The sequence below is a fragment of the Conger conger genome, chromosome 1 (assembly GCF_963514075.1).
Source record: "Conger conger chromosome 1, fConCon1.1, whole genome shotgun sequence".
Classification (NCBI taxonomy): Eukaryota; Metazoa; Chordata; class Actinopteri; order Anguilliformes; family Congridae; genus Conger; species Conger conger.
This window is the reverse complement of record NC_083760.1, coordinates 1,614,695-1,627,621: the sequence shown is the minus strand read 5'-3', so window position 1 is coordinate 1,627,621 and position 12,927 is coordinate 1,614,695. Positions and strand designations below refer to the sequence as shown.

General features: G+C 48.4%; 1 protein-coding gene and 1 non-coding gene across 3 annotated transcripts in view; both read right to left on the bottom strand.

Moving 5' to 3' along the window:
* Positions 1 to 164: 164 nt before the first annotated feature.
* Positions 165 to 355, bottom strand: LOC133110588 (U2 spliceosomal RNA). The gene has a single exon (XR_009704869.1). It is a non-coding gene; the product is annotated as a U2 spliceosomal RNA (small nuclear RNA).
* Positions 356 to 4,947: 4,592 nt separating this feature from the next.
* sgk2b (serum/glucocorticoid regulated kinase 2b) overlaps positions 4,948 to 12,927 on the bottom strand; it is a 9,092-nt gene continuing 1,112 nt past the window's right edge. Inside the window, exons 2-12 of one of the 2 annotated variants that reach the window (XM_061236757.1) lie at positions 12,806 to 12,881; positions 10,763 to 10,832; positions 10,595 to 10,635; positions 10,376 to 10,433; positions 10,089 to 10,172; positions 9,755 to 9,886; positions 9,256 to 9,368; positions 8,650 to 8,869; positions 7,668 to 7,823; positions 6,593 to 6,682; positions 4,948 to 5,861 (exon numbers count right to left, since the gene is read on the bottom strand). In XM_061236757.1, the coding sequence (XP_061092741.1) occupies positions 5,697 to 5,861; positions 6,593 to 6,682; positions 7,668 to 7,823; positions 8,650 to 8,869; positions 9,256 to 9,368; positions 9,755 to 9,886; positions 10,089 to 10,172; positions 10,376 to 10,433; positions 10,595 to 10,635; positions 10,763 to 10,832; positions 12,806 to 12,881 (1,205 nt within the window). In that variant the 3' untranslated portion in view covers positions 4,948 to 5,696. The remainder of the gene's footprint in view (positions 5,862 to 6,592; positions 6,683 to 7,667; positions 7,824 to 8,649; positions 8,870 to 9,255; positions 9,369 to 9,754; positions 9,887 to 10,088; positions 10,173 to 10,375; positions 10,434 to 10,594; positions 10,636 to 10,762; positions 10,833 to 12,805; positions 12,882 to 12,927) is intronic. The other variant, XM_061236765.1, reaches the window with a different exon arrangement.

Genomic DNA, 12,927 nt, shown 5'->3' with positions numbered 1-12,927 from the left:
AGCTACTAATTAGTAGAACCAGGTGCACCAAACAGTGCCGGTAATAAGCCGTGAACTTTACTAGATTGTTTATACTTTAATGCAAAAAGGCCGCATAATATGGGTACCGCAAAACTCAATTTCTGGAGATCAATTCTTATTTCAAACCATGTTTTTCCCCGGGAGGGGAGTGCACCGTTCCTGGATGTACTGCAATACCAGGTCGATGCGTGGAGTGGACGGAGCAAGCCCCTATTCCATCTCCCTGTTCCAAAAATCAATTTAATATATGGTCCCCAGATAGGGGACGTATCAGATATTAAACTGATAAGAACAGATACTACACTTGATCTTAGCCAAAAGGCCGAGAAGCGATACTGAACGGCAGCTCGAGGCAGGGGAGTCGTTGTGGGAAATACAATACACGGTGACGGGGCGCGTGGTTTTTGGCTGGAATAAAGAAAAGCTACAATGACGGCAGTTTGAAAACCACCTATAAAACTATTCATTGATGCCGACCATTCGTTACTTTTATAATTTGAGCTTTGCGCAACATGCACATTCGTGTAAATCGAAACCTATTTCCACCAATCGTAAGCACTGGTTTCGAAGTTTCTCTGAACTACGGCAGAGGAAAAGACACAAACCGTGCGAACAGCGCCACTGCTTCTGTGTGCTCACTCAAACCAAACGCGTTATCCGATGAACAGCGAGCACACTTCGTAAAACAGCAACGGCATGATAATGGAACACGGGCAAGATTTTAGATTTTATTTCCTACTACGGAGTTTTAGTCGCCCTCCACATGCCGTCCTTTGAATCGGGAAAATCCGTTTAACCATTTCGTTTCTCGACAGTCTTTCAAATTCTGACAGTATACCCGGTAAAATCGAAATACAAAACTAATGCAACCAAGGAACCGCTAGAATACAGAGGTAGTCCGGTGCATGACACCCCTTTTCTAAACAAGCTCCACATATCAATATGTGGGTGAACTGCGAAAGGGAGCAAAACAAAGTTTCGAACCCCAAGGTTGATAGAGTTCCACCGCCCTCTAGTGGACAAATCCGGGAAGTAACGCGGTTCAACGTGACGTAATATGCCCAGTGAGGATATAAGCTTAATAAGTTACATAACATTACATTAATAGCATTTGGCAGACGCTCTTATCCAGAGCGACAATGACAATACTTTTAAGTTAAGACTGAATATTGTAATATGCGTGCTAAGTAAAAAAAATAAGAGCTAAAACTGCTGAAGATGCTAAAATTAATTTAAAATTTATTTCAATAGTGTTGTAGGAAAAGGACGGTGAGGAGGTGAAGGGCTTTAAGAACAAAGGAACACTTCATAAAGATACTGATGTCTTAAATGGCTCATTTGAGATTTAGAGGGGAAGTTGATAATAGGCCGGAAGGCATAATCTGTACTCAGAATGTCCTAGCCGATATAGAGGGGATTAAAGTAGAACTAGATTATAAATTTAAGACATAAGGCAGCAGGCATTCAGAGGTAAATAAGAATTTAAACCACTGGCAAGCATTTTTAGAGTCTTTAGAAACGGGATGAATAACTTGTGCAACTTGTCACATGTAAAATACTGGAATCAATAAGTTTCCATTTCTGGTCATAGCAGTACAGAAGGCCAACAGGATGCTGGGACACATAGCCAAGAGTATGGCGTATAAATCCAAGGAAGTTACACACTTTATACAATACCAAGACCACACTTAGAATATTGTGTGCAGTTCTGGGGACAATACTAGAAGAAAGGCAGAGGTGCTTGAAAAGGTTCAAAGGGTCATTCTGTGAAAAGCCAACCAGAGGTGGGTGTTGACCACCACTCTCAATGTGTACATGTTCTTTATATATATTCAAAAAAGAACCTCCAGAACATTCGCCTCATTGGATTACAAAATGCTAAGTCATGCTGCTTGGTAATTTATTTTCAATATTTGATGGACTACTACATCAGTACCACTTGGTGTATGACACCAACATTTCTAAGACTAATAGACTGACTTATCATTTTTGAAAAACTTAAAGATGGTAAGGTAGAAAGTTTCAAATCAAAATAAAACATTGTTTTCCTTCAAAAAGGTATAAGAGGCCTACTTATGTACAAGGAATTGAGTTGATATCACAATGCCTTGTTTCAATCAGGATCAGGTTCATAATGGCGGACAGAAAATTGTTGCTCCGTTTTCAGGTTGTTCCCTGCTGTAATGCCAAAGCTCCAAAATCAACCAAATTTCCCCAATTTCCACTCGCAAGTGACTTTCCAGGCTAATGTATCGCATGTGCTCTAATGGATATATAAAGAACATTTACACAAAATTTGAGCTGGAGCGGTGGTCCCTCTGAGCAACGAATTATTAGAATCGGGTGTGCTTTGTTAGGGTTGGAGTGAAAACCTGCAGAACGGTAGATCTGCAGGAACAGGGTTGAGCAGCTCTTAATTTGTTCTCAAACTCCTTGCCACGGAGGATCCTGTATACGCAGGTTCATTCCAACCAATTACTCATCCATATGCATTTAACCGTTTAACTACATTGAAGCACAATAAGCAACAGTCACCATTTAGACAACACAAATAGCACATTTTGCTTTATATCCATTATGCGCAAACCTACAGTCCTTATTCAGCTAATAAACGAATTGTAGAAATGAGGCTGGAATACAAACACGGCCCTCCGAGTTTGACCACTGCTTTAATAAACCGATGGTCGGATAGAAACTAGATGCAAGTTGAAATTGTGGCACTTTTGTTGACACCAAACCACAGAGAACCAAATAACAATGCAACAAAATGTATTACAGGCCCATTGAACTCTCAACACGCAGTATCAAACTTCAGCTCCGGGAGTAGAGTAACAAATTATTGCCAAGAAATACTCACCGACTGCCCTTCATTGTTTGCCGAAAACAATCCCAACATGTATAAAGCTAAAACGGGTATAGCTACGTTGAAGATGTTATGAATGCAGTGACAAGTTGCTTGTGCGTCTGCACGATAGCAGCGTCTAATAAAAAATAAAAAAAAGCATTTATCCATATTGTTTTTATTTCTCCCCGCTTGAACGGTCATCTGCAGGCCAACATTACGAGCGCGAGGCTGCATACTGCGACAGAGGCCCACAGCGGGATCAGACACGGAGGCCATTGGGAGCTTTTCAGGAGCTGTATGCTAACAGCAGTCACCTCGTTACAAACTCTCGCAGTTTTCCGAAGTTACAGGCAATAGATAAAGTCAAGTTCACAGCAGCTGATCGACACCATTAGGTATAATTAAACAGAACTACTACGCTTTGTTAAAAAGCAGCAAAATTTGAGTTCGTACTCACATATTCTCACAAGAGAAGTGGAAGGAAATTACAAATGGGAGAAGGCCCCTCGAAAAAAGATGAACATCCCACAGAATACTGCAGGGGTGTCCAATCTTATCCAGAAAGGGCCGGTGTGTGTGCAGGTTGTTGTTTTAGCACGGGACTAAGACAGCTGATTCTACTCATCAAGGTCTTGACTAAAGACCACGATTAGTTCATTAGTATAATCAGGTGTGTTACTGCTGGGTTAAAACAAAACCCCACGCCGGCCCTTTTAGGATAAGATTGGACACCTCTGGAATAAGGAGAAAAACAGACTTCCTCTCCAAGACAGCATCCTCCCTCTACCTGGGAGTCAGGTGTGAAGAGTTTAGCAAATCAGTAGAACTAATTGTTCAGTAAATTACCCGGAAAACCATGGATGGATTTCGATTCGTGGCCAGTTTTGATGATCCCTGCATTAAAGTGAGCGCAATCTGTGTATTTTCAGTATTTTTAAATCGCCTATCGACCCATCAATGCTGATAAAATGCATCCACAGCTTAATATATTTATTGAATTATTTTTTTTGTAAACTTCTGTTTATAATAACGATATCCCTACTGTGCAAAATATGGCCGTTTCTATTTTCGCTGTTCGGTCTGTTCTTATGTTAACATGGCTTAATATTGTAAATATTTTGGCGAGTTAGTCCACGTCATCAACGTACTCCCGCCTTTCTGCCTAAAGAGTGCGCGTGCTCGTCTGGAGCGCGCGATACCAGAGTTGTGAAAGCTGTAAAGATGCAGGAGCCGACAGCGCTACACAGACAGGCAAAGCACAGCAACAGCATCACACAGGTCAACTTCCACAACAGAACACGATCTACACAAAACACGAAGAACGTTTTTTATTCTGTACATTTATTATCATTCTCGTTACAGAACTTGTTACAGGTTTTTCTCCTATCAAATCAAACGATCAAAGGCTGCTCCAGCTTTTGATGTTGCTGTACATATACACTGTGTGTGTTCAGTCTGCAAATAAATAAACAACAAAATCATTGTGAAATAAAAAAAAGATATAACTTCCAAATATGGAAGATGCTACAGCACCCAAAACTGTATTGCATGTTTTAATGATCTAATAGAGGCACAGATGAAGATGACATATTTCACACGTGTCCTGTGTGTTGTCATAAAGCAGCAGGTAAGAAACCATTTATTCTGCCGGCAGATCTACACCTCACAGAGAGGACAAAGAGAGGGTCCTGGTGAGCCACAGGGTCTGCTGGGGTCCCCAGCACTGGTTCTGGAGAGCCGCAGGGTCTGCTGGTTTTTTATTGTTATTCAGCACTTAATTAATTAATTAGAGTCGCTGATTACACAGTTAACTCACCTCACCGAGTTACCTGGGTCTCAACAGGGTGCTGATTTTAAGGTGAAAACAAAAACCAGCAGACCCAGTGGCTCTCCAGGACCGGGACCACTGGTTCACACTCTGCTGCTGATCTGTACGTGCCACTCAGGGACCCAGTGGGCTGAAGCAGCCAGGTCAGGTCTCCCACACGGCTCCATATCGCACGTTCCTCAGCATAAGAGAGATATCAGAGGATCCAGTGGAGTTATTGTAGTTAAAGGATCGCTTGTATAAGCAGTAAGCAGGGTAAGGGAGCATGACTGTGTTCACGCCAGTGTGCTGGAGGAAGGTTCCATCTGCTCTCCGCCAGCAGGACAGTCTACCGTCAGCAACATGTGCCCTATTCATCACTCTATTAATATGAATCATGAAAACTCTCAGCCCTAAAACAGAACGGCATCAAGTTCCTCTCCACCCCTCCACACACAAAACACACACACACATGCACACAAACACTCACACACACACACACACACACACACACTCACGCACGCATACATACACACACATGCACACACACACACACACTCTCTCTCGGAACACTATGTACTTTGGTCTTCAGTAACAGGAGCACAGTGACTCCGCCTCTCTTGTGCTGTTTTGGAGGCTCCGCCCCCCTCTGACAGGCACTGCTCCTCCCCCTGCCTCTCTGTACCAATCAGAGAGCACCCAGCTGCACTGAGGGTTCGTTTGGCATTTTAACAGTTTATCGTGTGTTCTGATGTCCTCCAGCCAGCAGGTGGCAGCACTGAGGTCCTTCTGCCATCCAGAGTCCAGAGGAGTGGCCCTGAGAGGAAGGACTGGTCAGCAGGACAAGGCTACAGGAAGGTGCGGTCGGCATGGTTACGGGAAGGCATGGTCGGCATGGTTACGGGAAGGCGTGGTCACCACGGGTATGGGTAGGCATGGTAACCACAGTTGCAGGAAGGCGTGGTCACCACAGCTGTGGGTAGGCATGGTAACCACGGATACAGGAAGGCATGGTCACCGCGGTTACGGGCAGGCGAGCGTGGCGGGAGGCGTGTAGGAGAAGCCGGGGAAGGCGCTGGCCGCCTCACGCAGGCTGCTGGTCACCAGGCACTCGCTGTTGCCAAGGGAACCGGGCACGGGGAGGTGCGTGAACTCAGGGTCAAAGTGCTGCAGGTCCACAGGGCCGCTCTGCAGGAGAGAGAGAGAGAGAGGGAGGGAGAGAGAGAGGGAGAGGGAGAGAGAGAGGGAGAGAGAGAGAGAGAGGGAGAGAGAGAGAGAGCAAGGGAGGGAGGGAGAGGGAGGGAGGGAGGGAGAGGGAGAGAGAGAGAGGGGGATTGGGAGAGAGAGAGGGAGAGCGAGGGAGAGGGAGGGAGAGGGGGAGGGAGAGAGACAAACACACCATATGAATAAACTCTGTGATTACTCCTCTTATTCACACCATTACACACACAGACTGCACAGGCGCATGACAAATGTTGAACCTATTATAAGTTCAAGTTGGCATGGAAACACATGTATATGATATTTTGTTGTTTACTGTAAATTATGGTAAATGGTGTATGATTGTGCTGTAACTGTGCACATGTTCTGCACATTTAAATTTACAAATAACTACATGCATTTGGTCCATGCACGCACACACACACACACACACGCATCACACGTGCAGCACATGCACCAGACCTGGGTCAGATACATATATATTTTTTGGATTCAAATACCTTTCTGTCCTCAATTCATCTTACAACTGAGCCAACCAAGAGGAGAGGGCAGGGCTTGCATTTTATGAGAGTATTTCATAGGTTACAATACAGCAGACAAGCCCAGTGAAGTATTTAAATCCAAAACAGTTTCATATTTGACCCTGGCCTGGCCTGTGCCCAATCACGTTCTGTTTCTGCAGTGCAGGAGCCACTCACCACGGACGGTACAAAAGGGGGCGTGGTCTTTTTGGCCATCAGATCGTCCCAGTTGATGGGAGAAAAGAAGGCGTGGCACTTGAGCTCCATCTGCAGGAGACAAGGGGGCATTACACTATTAGCGCAAACATTAATGTAACAGTGTGTCTACTGAGAGCAAGTGTGTAAGTGCTGTGTGTGTGTGAGTGTGTGTAGGCGCTGTGAGTGTGAGTGTGTGTGTGTGTGTGAGAGTGTGTGAGTGAGTGTGTGTGTGTGTGTGTGTGTGAGTGTGTGTGTAGGCGCTGTGTGAGTGTGTGTGTGTGTGTGAGTGAGTATGTATATAAGTGTGTGTGTATACGCTGTGTGTGAGTGTGTGTGTGTGTGTGTATATATAAGTGTGTGTGTAGACGCTGTGTGTGTGTGTGTGTGTGAGTGTGTGTGTGAGTGTGTGTGTATATAAGTGTGTGTGTAGACGCTGTGTGTGAGTGTGTGTAGGCGCTGTGTGTGTGTAGTGTGTGTAGGCGCTGTGTGTGTGTGTGTGTGAGTGTGTGTGTAGGCGCTGTGTGTGTGTGTGTGAGTGTGTGTAGGCACTGTGTGTGTGTGTGAGTGTGTGTGTGTGTGTGTGTGAGTGTGTGTAGGCGCTGTGTGTGTGTGTGTCTGTAGGCGCTGTGTGTGTGTGTGTGTAGGCGCTGTGTGTGTGTGTAGTGTGTGTAGGCGCTGTGTGCGTGTGTGTGTGAGTGTGTGTGTAGGCGCTGTCTGTGTGTGTGTGTGTAGGCGCTGTGTGAGTGTGTGTGTAAGCGCTGTGTGAGTGTGTGTGTGTGTAGGCGCTGTGTGTGTGTGTGTAGGCACTGTGTGTGAGTGTGTGTGTGTGTAGGCGCTGTGTGTGTGAGTGTGTGAGTGTGTGTGTGTGTGTAGGCGCTGTGTGTGTGTGTGAGTGTGTGTGTAGGCGCTGTGTGTGTGTGTGTGTGTGTGTGTATAAGTGTAGGCGCTGTGTGTGTGTGTGTGTGTGTGTGTGTGTAGGCGCTGTGTGTGAGTGTGTGTGTAGGCGCTGTGTGTGTGTGTGTGTGTGTATAAGTGTAGGCGCTGTGGCCCTTACGAGGTCGTGGCGGGCCCCGGTCCGGAGCGCGGGGTCTTTGTGCAGCAGCCCCTCCAGCAGGGCGCGGCCGGCGTTGGAGACGCTCGGTTTGAGCTCCAGGGGGCGCTGCAGGATGCTGCGGTACATCTCCGCCACGTCCCGGCTGTAGAACGGGGGCTGCGGGGACACGGCCAATCAGCTGCACGCCACAGACTGAACACATGCCCGCCGGCCAATCATGACACTGCATTTCTCTGATCTGGCCAGTGACAGCAGGCTACAGGGTGTGAACTTGGCATTACGTCCCAGTGCATATGTGAAATGTGAATGTTTAGCAGGGGTGTAGCCCCAAAGCGTATGTGGCTGTGTGGTTAGCATAGCAGACTCTGTAGTCCCAGAGTGTGTGTGGCTGTGTGGTTAGCGTAGCAGGCTCTGTAGAGTGTGTGTGGCTGTGTGGTTAGCATAGCAGGCTCTGTAGAGTGTGTGTGGCTGTGTGGTTAGCGTAGCGTAGCAGACTCTGTAGTCTCAGAGTGTGTGTGGTTGTGTGGTTAGCGTAGCGTAGCAGACTCTGTAGTCTCAGAGCGTGTGTGGTTAGCGTAGCGTAGCAGACTCTGTAGTCTCAGAGCGTGTGTGGCTGTGTGGTTAGCGTAGCGTAGCAGACTCTGTAGTCTCAGAGCGTGTGTGGCTGTGTGGTTAGCGTAGCGTAGCAGACTCTGTAGTCTCAGAGCGTGTGTGGTTAGCGTAGCGTAGCGTAGCAGACTCTGTAGTCTCAGAGCGTGTGTGGTTAGCGTAGCGTAGCAGACTCTGTAGTCTCAGAGCGTGTGTGGCTGTGTGGTTAGCGTAGCGTAGCAGACTCTGTAGTCTCAGAGCGTGTGTGGCTGTGTGGTTAGCGTAGCGTAGCAGACTCTGTAGTCTCAGAGCGTGTGTGGTTAGCGTAGCGTAGCGTAGCAGACTCTGTAGTCTCAGAGCGTGTGTGGTTAGCGTAGCGTAGCGTAGCGCTCACCAGGCCGTACAGCATCTCGTACAGGACGCAGCCCAGGCACCACCAGTCCACGGTGCGGTCGTACGGCTGCTTGCGCAGCACCTCGGGGGCCAGGTACTCCGGCGTGCCGCAGAAGGTGCTGGTGGTGGCGCTGGGGGCCACGCCCTCCTTGCACAGGCCGAAGTCCGTCAGCACGATGTGGCCCTGCGAGTCCAGCAGCACGTTCTCCGGCTTCAGGTCTCTGGGGGGGACAGGGGGGGAGAGGAGTTACCCCACAGTTACCCCACAGTGCCCCCAACAGCCCCACAGGCCTCCCCAAACCTCAACCCCCTACCCCTAAACCTCATTGATGTGTAGATGGTACCTTTAGGAGGTGCAGTGTGTGGGAGGTGTCGGAGGTGCAGTGTGTAGGAGGTGCAGTAGGAGGTGCAGTCTGTAGGGGGTGCAGTGTGTAGAAGGCGCAGTAGGAGGTGCAGTCTGTAGGGGGTGCAGTGTGTAGAAGGCGCAGTAGGAGGTGCAGTCTGTAGGGGGTGCAGTGTGTAGAAGGCGCAGTAGGAGGTGCAGTGTGTAGGAGGCGCAGTGTGTAGGGGGCGCAGTGTGTAGGAGGCGCAGTGTGCAGGTGAGTACCTGTAGATGATGTGCAGGGAGTGCAGGTACCCCAGGGCGGAGGCGATCTCTGCAGTGTAGAATCTCGCTCGCGGCTCCAGGAACACACGCTCACGCTGCAGGTGGTAGAACAGCTACAGGGGGAGGAGCATGTTACCAAGGCAATAAATGTGTGTTTGTGTGTGTATGTATGTGTGTACATGTGTGTGTGTGTGTGTGTGTATGTATGTATGTGTGTACGTGTGTGTGTGTGCATATGCGTGTGTGTCTGTGTGTGTGAGTATATATATGTGTGTGTGTGTGTGTGTGTGTGTGGGTATGCATGTGTGTACGTGTGTGTGTGCATATGTGTGTGTGTCTGTGTGTGTGAGTATATATACGTGTGTGTGTGTGTGTGTGTGTGTGTGTGTGTCTGCATATGTGTGTGTGTCTGTGTGTGTGAGTATATATACACGTGTGTGTGTGTGTGTGTGTGTGTGTGTGTGTGGGTATGCATGTGTGTACATGTGTGTGTGCGTACCTCTCCTCCGTTGACGTAGTCCAGGACGAAGTAGAGCTTGTCGGGGGTCTGGAAGGAGTAGTGCAGCCGCACCAGGAAGGGGTGATGCAGCGTCTGCAGGAGCACACTGCGCTCCGACATGATGTGCTTCTGCTGCAGAGAGAGAGGGGGGGTTAGAGAGGGGCTGTGTCCTGTAGGGGTGGGGTGTAGGGGTGGGGTTGTGTCCTGTAGGGGTGGGGTGTAGGGGTGGGGTTGTGTCCTGTAGGGGTGGGGTGTAGGGGTGGGGTTGTGTCCTGTAGGTGTGGGGTGTAGGGGTGTAAGTGTGGGGTGTAGGGGCTGCTCTTGCTGTTCTTACCTCTTTCTTCTTCAGGATAATCTTCTTCTGCAGAACTTTGACAGCGTAGTACTGCTCACTGTCTTTGTGCCTGGCCAGGAGGACCTGAGAGAGAGAGGGAGAGAGAGAGAGAGAGAGAGAGAGGGAGAGAGAGATAGAGAGAGAGGGAGAGAGAGGGGGAAGGATGGAGATGGAGGGAGATAGAGAGAGAGAGGGAAAGAGAGAGAGAGAAAGGAGTTTTCATGGTTACCTAATACTTGCTGCATGTGCACCTCCCCAGTAAACATGCCAGAGGACTCTCCGCTCACCTTCCCAAAACTTCCTTTCCCGATGATCTTCAGATAGTCAAAGTCAGACGGCTTGACCCTGGAGATGAAAACAACAGGCAGGTGAGACTTCCGAGTTTCTGAACTTTGTGTGACCTGCTTCATCATGATGAGTATATTTGTAAGGTGTGTCGAGACATTATGTGAAATGCACTTTAAATGAAAAGCACTTTAAATAAAGCCTGGTCTGATCGTACTCACTGAGTCTCTTTAGCCAGAGAGTTCCCGGGAGACGCTACACACTGCTCCCAGAAAAAAAGAGAGGATGGGTTGGTTTATTTGAAAATTCCACTCAACTCACGAACGCACACACATGGGCGAACACACACACACACGGGCACACACACACACACACACACACCCACTTACAGGTTTAGTTCCTTCCTCTGCCTCCTTCTTCTGATTCTCATCGATTTTCAAGAAAACTCGGACGTCTGAGCTGGGGACAGAGTAGGATAGAACACATTTGGCTGTTGCCTGCATTTGAGCCTGCATTTGTCAGTAGATGGAGGTTCAGGTTTGTGGCAGTGTCAGTAGATGGGGTTGAGGTTTGGGGTAGTGTCAGTAGATGGGGGTTCAGGTTTGGGGTAGTGTCAGTAGATGGGGGATCAGGTTTGGGGTAGTGTCAGTAGATGGGGTTGAGGTTTGGGGTAGTGTCAGTAGATGGGGGTTCAGGATTGGGGTAGTGTCAGTAGATGGAGGTTCAGGTTTGTGGCAGTGTCAGTAGATGGTGGTTCAGGTTTGTGGCAGTGTCAGTAGATGGAGGTTCAGGTTTGTGGCAGTGTCAGTAGATGGAGGTTCAGGATTGTGGCAGTGTCAGTAGATGGGGGTTCAGGTTTGGGGTAGTGTCAGTAGATGGGGTTGAGGTTTGGGGTAGTGTCAGTAGATGGGGGTTCAGGATTGGGGTAGTGTCAGTAGATGGAGGTTCAGGTTTGTGGCAGTGTCAGTAGATGGAGGTTCAGGTTTGTGGCAGTGTCAGTAGATGGAGGTTCAGGTTTGGGGTAGTGTCAGTAGATGGGGTTCAGGTTTGGAGTAGTGTCAGTAGATGGGGGTTCAGGTTTGTGGCAGTGTCAGTAGATGGAGGTTCAGGTTTGGGGTAGTGTCAGTAGATGGGGTTGAGGTTTGGGGTAGTGTCAGTAGATGGGGGTTCAGGTTTGGGGTAGTGTCAGTAGATGGGGGTTCAGGATTGGGGTAGTGTCAGTAGATGGAGGTTCAGGTTTGTGGCAGTGTCAGTAGATGGAGGTTCAGGTTTGTGGCAGTGTCAGTAGATGGAGGTTCACCTTTGGGGTAGTGTCAGTAGATTGGGGTTCAGGTTTTGGGGTGCGGTCTGTATCACAAATGTTTCCATCACAACCTGATCTGAACGATGAGACCATCCAGCAGGACTTGAGCGGGCCCTGTGCTTCTGCACTAATGTGCTTAGCCTGTTGTGTCCCTCAGGGAACAGAACAGCTTTAATGTAAAGCAGCTCAGAGAGAGAAACAGGGCTGTTTAACCTGAGTGGAGTTATTACTGCATCAGACGCTTACCGCTCAGTGTGTGTGCGTGCGTGTGTGTGTGTGTGTGTGTGTGTGTGTGTGTGTGTGTGTGTGTGTGTGTGTGTGTGTGTGTGTGTGTGGTAGGGAGGAGGGCCTTATTATGGGGACTGTGTGTGACACTCTGAGAAACACACTTTTTAAAATCAAGAAACATTATGCGGCCTGTAGGGTCGAGGTTTAGGTAAATGACTGGGACCCGCAAGGTCGGCGGTTTGATCCCGGTGTAGCCACAATAAGATCCGCACAGCCGTTGGGCCCTTGAGCAAGGTTCTTAACCCTGCATTGCTCCAGGGGAGGAGTGTCTCCTGCTTAGTCAAATCAACTGTACGTCGGTCTGGATAAGAGCGTCTGCCAAATGCCATTAGTGTAATGTAAAAAAAGAATACGGAAACTAATGATTCTGTTTATCTGTGGGTTTGTCTTATATATTTTTACATATATCGCTAATTTAATCTCCACCAACCCTGCACATTATTTAATTTCCATCAAGGGCCCGATTGAGAAACAGATTCCGTCCTAATAACGAGTGATGCCGTCCCGCCCCTTCCTGTTCTGGGGACCCGCGGTACTTTCCTTCCGTCGGTGAGGCCCGGGAGCTCGGCCCGCGCGCTCAGCTCAGCCGACAACAGATGAAGTGTACACACCTCTTCACTGGCAGATTCACTCTCATGTATTTTCATCAAATCTGTCTGCGCTTACGTGAATAAGATAACTAGTTTGCTAATCTGTTGCTAAAAGCTTCAGTAGTTCTAAAAGATGCCGCCCTCCAGTCGTCACGAGTGGAGAAAAGTACCCGGGTTCTCCGGGGTACTTTCTAAGCAGACGGATACCCCCATCTGCGCAGACGCAGAATAATTCCGCCACAGCCACTTACTTTTGACAGATCTGCGGGTTGGAGCCCATCTTCTGAATTAAGTCGTTTAAGCCCATTTTCCGCTCCTTGATGAAGGCTGTAACACAGAGGTATTTATTTGAGTCATTCTTCCTGGCTCGCGG